We start from the raw sequence: 8,274 nt of genomic DNA, 5'->3' as shown, positions 1-8,274 counted from the left end.
ATATCATCCCTTATCCTATCTACCTTAAGATTCCTTTCTGAGATTCTCACCAAAGTGTTTTCAGAAAGATTAGATAGGGGTTTAACGCATGGCCAATTTGTCTCGCCTTTGTGCCTTAAAAGTAGCGAATTCCCGTGGTCTAAACGCATGACCGTCCAAGGGCTGCGCATCGGACCCAACTTAGGCACGAATTAAGCAAAAAAAACCCAAAAAAACGGGTTAAGCAATCCCTGGTTTCTAGCGATCTTTTCGGTGCTACACCGCTACTTTTTTAAAATTTCGCTAAATTACCAGAACGCAGGCGTGCGTGTAATCACACAACTAGCCCACTACTAACCTCCTTTCGTTCAAGCTCCCAGCCCCAACAAACAGCTGAGCTGCGGGTGTGAGCCGCGCTGCTGGCTAGGAAGGGAAGTGACGCTACAGGGAAGGAGAGCTCCTTTTATGGACTTCCGGGGGGAGGGCAGAGGGTGGAAGGGGCGGAGCTTTTCTGGCCTGAAGAGTATAAAAGACCAGAGGAGAGCCAGGGAGGAAGCAGGCTGAGCATAGAGCCACCCGGGTAGCCTCCGAGGGAGAGGAAAGCTCAGACTCTCCCTCGAACTGGTCTGAGGCTGAAGAGGCGCCTCAAGCCCCGACCCTCTTCAGGCCAGACAGACGCCCCCCCCAACCAGCCCTGTAGGGCGGGTGCTTCACACCATCACAATGGTATACCGAAACGCTGGTGTCCCAAGGAAAAAAGGGGGAGAATCGGCCTTTGATTGGATAACCTCTCAGCCAATCCTTGGGCAATGACAATGCGGTCACTCCCCTACTATCCCACATTATATGGGTGGCTCAAACGCACGGGGAGCCTCCAGCAGCTACTTGCTTCGGACTTATAGTGGGATGGACTAGCGTCATGAGTTTGACTATCCAATATTGTGAGATAAGGGAGGAGCGAACCAAGAACATTCTGCCCATGCGTTAATCCCCAAAGTCTCATGCAACCCAGGGGTCTTTGGGGTATGGCTATCGTATTTTGGTCCCGTTGCACAAAACACACATGCCTCTATCAAAACAAATTAATTCATCTCCTTTGATTCTACGATATAAGCATTTCCAAGCTTAGAATTAATTTTCCCATAGCAGTGTTTCAACCCAGAGAATTGCGTGTTCTCAGCTTCACATGGTTTGTTTCTGGGCAAGTCTCCAACAATTCAGAATTATCTAACAGCAAGTTTGTTGAAATGGTAAAAATAAAATCTCGGGCCAGCTTTGTTCAATCATGGACAATTGGGATCTGCAAAAGGAACAAAGTTTGGCCCAAATCTCATTGCTGCTCCCTCACCTGTATAAACACTAATAAAAATGATCATGGTACTTAGTATTATTCTTCATAAACATCCTAAAATAGCCCTTGCAGGCCTAAAACAGGCACTGCTAGCAAGATTGTAATCTAAAAGGAAAGCAGGTTAGATTGTGATGACTGATATCAGTGCATAAACTAGAGAACAAAGAGAGCCATAGTGTATGTGCTTTTCTTCCTGTGTATCTTGTATATGTCTACCATGCTAAACTGGGCATAAGGATGAGGTACCCACAGGCTGTAAAAAAGAGAAAAAAAGGAAGGGGAGAAACCTCTGAATTATGAAGAACAAAAGTGCACAGAGCCAGAGGTTGCAAGGCGTTGATATAAAAGTTATAGCTAATTCAAAAACATACAATATAGTTATTGCAAAAGTTCAAAGTCAAACAGATAATGTTAACATTAAAATTTCCAAATGGCTAGCCAAAAAAAAAAAAAAAAAACCAAAGTATAAACTGTTATCATTAAGTAATAACAGAATAATTGTAAATAACAGAATAATTGTAAATCGTGTCATTACAGTACAGTTAACAACGAACAGAAACAGAAGCATTGGTTGTAGTGCATAAAAACACATTTAATGCTTTTATGTGTGTCAGTAAAGTAGACGTTTAGTTCTAGGGCCTGCATTTCTAAAAAAGAATTTTGAAATGTGGGAGGCTGGAAAAGAATTGCAAGGAGAAGCAATATTGGAAGAGCCTAAAATCTGGGGTACAATCCAGCCAGTTAATCCTAATTCCCCCTGAAATTAAACTGAGCATTCAAACTGTGTCCTCAAATTCTATTCACTAACTTTTGTTTGTTCGTACCTAATACCCACCAGGAACTGGGTTGAGAAACCACTCGATTCCAGTGGTAATCACTCTGTGATAGCTCACAGACAGCCACACTCAGTCACTGTCAAAAGAAATACTTCCATCCCTGGCTTGAGGCTTGCACCTCAGGGGTCTCGCAGTTTACCTCTCCTGTGGCAAGGTGTTCCAAGGAACCAAATGTCAATCACAAAAACCACCACAAAAAAAGCCCTTGCCCACTTTCCTGAAACATGGGGCTGTTGTCACATTGGGGCTCAGAGCAATCACAGGTGGCATGTCAAAGAGCCACATGAGGCTCCCGAGTAGGGTTGCCAACCTCCAGGTGGTGTCTGGAGATCACCTGCTATTACAACTGATCTCCAGCTGATAGAGATCATTCCCCTGGAGAAAATGGCCGCTTTGGCAATTGGACTCTATGGCATTGAAGTCCCTCCCCTCCCAATCTGCCCCCAAATCTCCAGGTATTTCTCAACCTGGACCTGGCAACCCTATACCCAAGCCACTGAGTGAGTATCTGTGCTCTATTCAGTTAACCTAAATTGTTAAGAGGATCTTCATTATGCTGTTCAAGAGCTTTGTAACTCTGTACTCACCATTTTGCATTCTAAGACTGTATCTATGTGTCCCGCTCCATGGCTAACCATTTTCCCTTTCCTTTTTTTTTCAAACCAGCATTCATTATGGATGAGGAAATGATTGAGATGACCACAGGGTTCGTCTATGATGAATCCGCTGCCCAGTGTGACCAAACGGACGTCTACAAGTTTGGGAAAGTCTACGTACCAATACTTTATAGCCTTGTGTTTATTATTGGACTACTGGGAAATCTCCTGGTGGTTTTTACCATTGTGAAAGGTTGGCAGCAAAAGAGCGTCACTGACATATTCCTCTTGAACTTAGCCATCTCTGATCTTCTCTTTGTGATTTCTCTTCCGTTTTGGGGTTATTACACTGTATGGGGATGGAGTCTTGGGAACCTTTCCTGCCCAATAGTTTCCTCTTTCTATTCTATTGGTTTCTTTGGAGGCATGTTTTTTATCACCGTCATAAGCATTGATAGATATCTGGCAATTGTCCATGCAACCATATTCATGAAAGGCAGGACGGCCAGTCATGGATTTCTCACTAGCCTGATAGTATGGGTACTGGCAATTTTGTGTGCCGCTCCTCACTTTGTATTCATGCAAAAGTTAGAGAATACGTGCACTTCTCAGTATCCTCAAAATCTTGAGGATACCTGGCCAGTTTTCTGCAATTTGGAAATAAACATCATAGGATTTCTTCTCCCGATGGGCATCATGAGCATTTGCTACCTCAGGATCATCAAAACCTTGTTCGCCTGCAAAAACCACAGGAAAAGAAGAGCCATGAGGCTGATTTTACAGGTGGTGCTTGTGTTTTTTCTATTCTGGACCCCACACCAGGTATCGATTTTTCTGCAAACATTAAAATTTTTCAACATGTTTGAGAGCTGCAACATCTTGAGATATTTATATTATACTATGCATGCAACGGAAACCCTGGCTTTCAGTCACTGTTGTCTTAATCCAATAATCTATGCTTTCGCCAGTGAAAAATTTAGAAAGTACCTTTGTCACTTGGTTCTCAAAAGCCTCTCATTCATTTGCTTTTGTGGGCCTTGCAGTCACTACCATGGCAGAGCTCCTGCTTCCCTTACAGAGAACATCCCGACCAGCAACCAGACACAGAACACAAGTGACCAAGACTGCTCGGTCTTGCTCTGACTAGTGTTGACTGCTGGAGAATATCTGATGTCTTGAGTGCTCAGCTATCATTTGACACACACATATCACATCTGTCGCTTTTCTGGTTTTGACGAAGCCGCAGCATTCGTACACAGCCTGCAGCATGCCGCTTACTCTATTCAAAGACAGAAATGCATTCCGCCCACTTTAATATACTGGAAAATAAAAGTTTATACGTTGCTGCATTACTTACTTGTATAGAGCTGTACACTGATTATTAATAATCGCTAATAAAAATAATATTTTTAAAAGCAGTTCGGTACTTGTACTCCAGGGTTTTCTTTTTTTTCCTTATTGGGGGATAGATGTGCTAGAATCTCCAGCTGTATAGGGGGCTTGCAACAGCACAAATATAGGGAGGAAGGAGAAGCAAGGAGAGCTGTACTAGCTGTCTGCCCGCCAATTCCTAGTATTCTGTAAAGTGCTTATTTTAGAAAATGTATACCCTGCCTTTCTGTTTACTGGATCAACACTCAAGGCAGTTAAAAATGTAATAATATATACAAAACAGTAACCAGCAGCACAACTAAAAATTTGCTGAAAATAAGCAGAAAATAATGAATCACTGAGCAAATAATAAAACAGCAGTAATAAAATCCAAGATGTAAAAAGTAAATTGCATAAACAGGCCAGGAGCAGGTGCCACCTTCTTTTGCTCCCACTTTCCTCACTCTTTGAGACAGTATTAGGAGTTTTGCCAGTGACAGACAGCCCCAAGCATGCATACAGTGGCAGTATGGCAGACATTTTACTCAACAATCAGGACTGGCTCTTAGGTAGGGTTTCCAACCTACAGGTGGTGGCTGGAGATCTCCTGGGATTACAACTGATCTCCAGGTGATAGAGATCAGTTCCCCTGAAGAAAGAGGCTGCTTTGGAAGATGGACTCTATGGCATCACACCCCATTGAAGTCCCTCCCCAAACCCCGTCATCCTGAGGTTTCAATCCCCAAATCTCCAGGTATTTTCCCATTCAGAGCTGGCAACCCTACTCTTAGGCTTACCAAACTCCATGTGGAGTCTGGAGGTCTCCTAGAATTGCAACTGATCTTCAGACTACAGAGATCAGTTTCCCTGGAGAACATGGCTGCTCTGGAGGGTGGATGCTATGGCATTATACCCTGCTGAGGACCCTCTCCTCCCTAAATTCCACCTTCCCCGGCTTTATCTCAAAATTTCTAGGAATTTACCAACTGAGAGTTGGTGACTCTACTAATGCTGATGAGTCCTGGTGGAAGCATCACTGAAGGTCAGCTTGATCCCAGAGCATTTTCAAAGCACAGCCCTGTTTTCTCCCTCTCCATTTCTGCCAGGACGCAAACGTCTTTGCAGGTAGAAGTGTCTTGTCACAATGGAAAGGACACAATTAGCTTCAGGGATTCTGCTGCATAACACTCAACACAAATAATTGAATAGTAGGAATCCTGCTGACACAGATTAAGCAGTACTATACTGTTAATCACTACAAAACACCGTTCTGGACCATACATAAAGGACACGGTGATGCAAAATTATTTGAAGAGATATTCTTATAGGATTGCTAGGTCTCCCAGTTTGGTGTCATTCTCAATTTCCAAGGCCCCTTACCCCCCCTTCCAGCCCATCACCAGATCATTAAACTGATCCATGCCCCACCCCATGTGTTCGTATGTAAACTACCTATGTGATTTGGCATTTGTGATATAGCAATTCCTCTAATCAACAACGTGGATAAACCCTTACTTTGGATAGATAAACCAGCAATTCCCCCCCCCTTTTCCATCCACTGACAAGTTATTATGCCAAACATAGGAATGTGCAACAAGGGAACAGATTAGCACCAAAAAACACACATACGCCATTTCAAATAAATGGGGAGGGGGAGTCTCCGCTGGGATGGGAACTTGGCGTCCATGGGGGGGAAGATGGCTCTGGTGGGAGAGTGAGGAGACAGTGGGCAGTGTAGAGTCACCTCGTTGGCCCCTTTGAACAGACTGCTGGACTTGATGGGCCTTGGTCTGATCCAGCATGGATCTTATGTTCTCTGATGAGAGCATAACGGTGGGATCCCCACTGTGGTGCCCATGACAGCCATGGTCCTCGCCAAAGTATTTCCTGTTGCCATTTTCCTTCATACTCCTGTCCAAACTGAACAGTGTATCCTGGCTTTCCTCTAGGGCTTCCAATGAATATCACCTTTATCTACAGGAAGGTCTCAATGGCCTCCATCATAGGACAATGCTTGGCTTGGAACCTCACAGCATACAATGACTGGCCCCTTGCAGTGAGGGCAATTGTTTTGTGGTTGGCCATGCCACTCCCATGACAGCCATTTTGTGTTGGTGCCCACTATTTGTTCTCAGATTTCCAAAAGTACTCACGGGCAGATTGGGAGTCTCAGGTGTAGGGGTGTTGAAACAGACCTGTTTGGAGGCATGGATGGTTTCCAAAGTGCAGGTGTGCTCTCAAGGGATGCCTTTGAAAATCCATTGACTGTTTTTTAATGGGATATACTCCATTTCTACTCTTAATCAGTGGAGATGGAAGGAATTCGTATCTTAGATGCTCACAGGGTTGTGGGGATAAGAGAGAACCTGAGCTCCTTGGAGAAAGGTGTGGGGGGGATGTAACCGATACCTCAATTGCTTGCCAACGCAACGATCTACTGCAACATGCACAGGCTCAAGGGAAGTACCTGTTTAAAAGGCAATCAAGGCAGTAGCCTTTTAAAACTCACTGGAGGGACCAAGGTACTCCCAAAAGGGGAGGTCGGGGGATGGGTGGGAAGGAAAGCAAATTAGTGCATTTAAGTATTTAAGCTGAAAATGACATAGGTGGAAAGAGTTATTTTGCTTGCCACTGGCACCATCTGACAGGTGTCCGCAAGAACCACACAGTCCTGATTCATGATTCATTTCCACGGTGTGAGGGGGGAATCACATTTTTTCCAGGTGACTCTACACTGTGGTTTGAATGCAGAAAAGAAGAGACTCTCTCTTCAGGATGGGAATGTGTATGCGTTAATGCTCAGATTCTTTACAACTATTGGGTAAAAACTGTGGATTCCCCAAATGAAAACATGGTCTGGGGGGAAAAAATCCTAGAAAATAATCCTATAGTCATTAGTAGAGAACTGTAGATGGGCAACATGAATCATAATGTTTTCTCTGAAGATTTAAGAAGTTCTTTTTTGTTTGTTTCTCTCTCCCTTTAGAACACTTTTTGAGCACCTTCCTACGATCCTCATGGTTATGGCGATTCCCATGGCTCTGTTTCTCATAGCGCTTGCCTACAGGCACTTAAAACATTACTGCTTGTCCTCTGAAGGCCTTCGGCCTTACTAACGTCACCAGGATGGAAAAGCACCCAGCTGAATGAGGCAGTCACAGAAAATAATATCTTACAAATATTCTAACCATCAGGAGGCTTTGTTTTCTTTTCTTGACTGACCCGCACAGATCTTGTCAGAATTTTGAGACCACTGGGTTGGACTTTCCTAAGACTGTCTTGATTTCAGATGATGCTTATGGCGCTTTCTGGTATTATTTAGGGCACTGATATCAGAAACACACCAGAAAATACTTCACTGAGGGAGTATTTTCTGCTGCTGCTGTTTGTTTAAAGCTTATTGGTGCTGTTTCAGCATCTGGACAGCTGTTCTGTCCAGGCTATACAGCCACCAATACAGTAAGCGGAACCCTGAATATGTGCTTTGGAAATGATCAGCACCTGAAAACGTTTTGTCTGGATGGAAAGTTTGAAGCTGTAGAGAGCTGGGGGAAAGCCGGATAACGGATATGGAGCCATGGATTTCACTTTCTTTTTGTTAAAGAGCAATATTTGTTTCCATATTGAGCCACGTTTGGCTCTGGAGCCATGGATTGCAGACCCCCTGTGTTAGAATCAAAATCTCAGTGGAGATACCCAGAGGAGCAGGACATAGAAAAGATCTAGATCTAGGTGCTTACAGTAAAGTTTAACCTACTATATTCTTTTCTCATCACTCTGGATTAGAAACCCAGTGTTGTAGTAGTGAAGATAGGACTGGGGAGAACTGGGACTAATCAGTCTTTCTCAGCATAGTCCACTTCACAGTGTTGTTGTGAAGATGAAGTGGAGGAGGAGAGAACAGATTCATGTTCACTGCCTTGGAGAAAGGGCAGGATAAAACTTCACTAAATAGATATTTAATGTGATGACATTTGTTCTTCTCAAAGGATCCAGTACCTGGATTATTCAGTGGGGCTTACACCCAGGAAAGGATCGCAGCCTGAATTACTGTTTGATAAGCTTTGCAACTGCTATAATCAGGCAGAGTTTTTCTGCACTGTGATCATCTGGTCTTTTAATTGGTAAGAACACATTTGCA

At 43.8% G+C, this 8,274-nt stretch overlaps 1 protein-coding gene across 1 annotated transcript; it reads left to right on the top strand.

The window, feature by feature from the left end:
• The first annotated feature begins 2,840 nt into the window (after positions 1-2,840).
• Positions 2,841-3,905, top strand: LOC130484720 (CX3C chemokine receptor 1-like). The gene has a single exon (XM_056857804.1). It carries the CDS (start codon positions 2,841-2,843, stop codon positions 3,903-3,905), a length of 1,065 nt encoding a protein of 354 aa, XP_056713782.1.
• The last annotated feature ends 4,369 nt before the right edge of the window (positions 3,906-8,274 follow it).

This window comes from Euleptes europaea, chromosome 11, assembly GCF_029931775.1.
Source record: "Euleptes europaea isolate rEulEur1 chromosome 11, rEulEur1.hap1, whole genome shotgun sequence".
Classification (NCBI taxonomy): domain Eukaryota; kingdom Metazoa; phylum Chordata; class Lepidosauria; order Squamata; family Sphaerodactylidae; genus Euleptes; species Euleptes europaea.
This window is presented reverse-complemented; position numbering and strand designations above follow the sequence as displayed.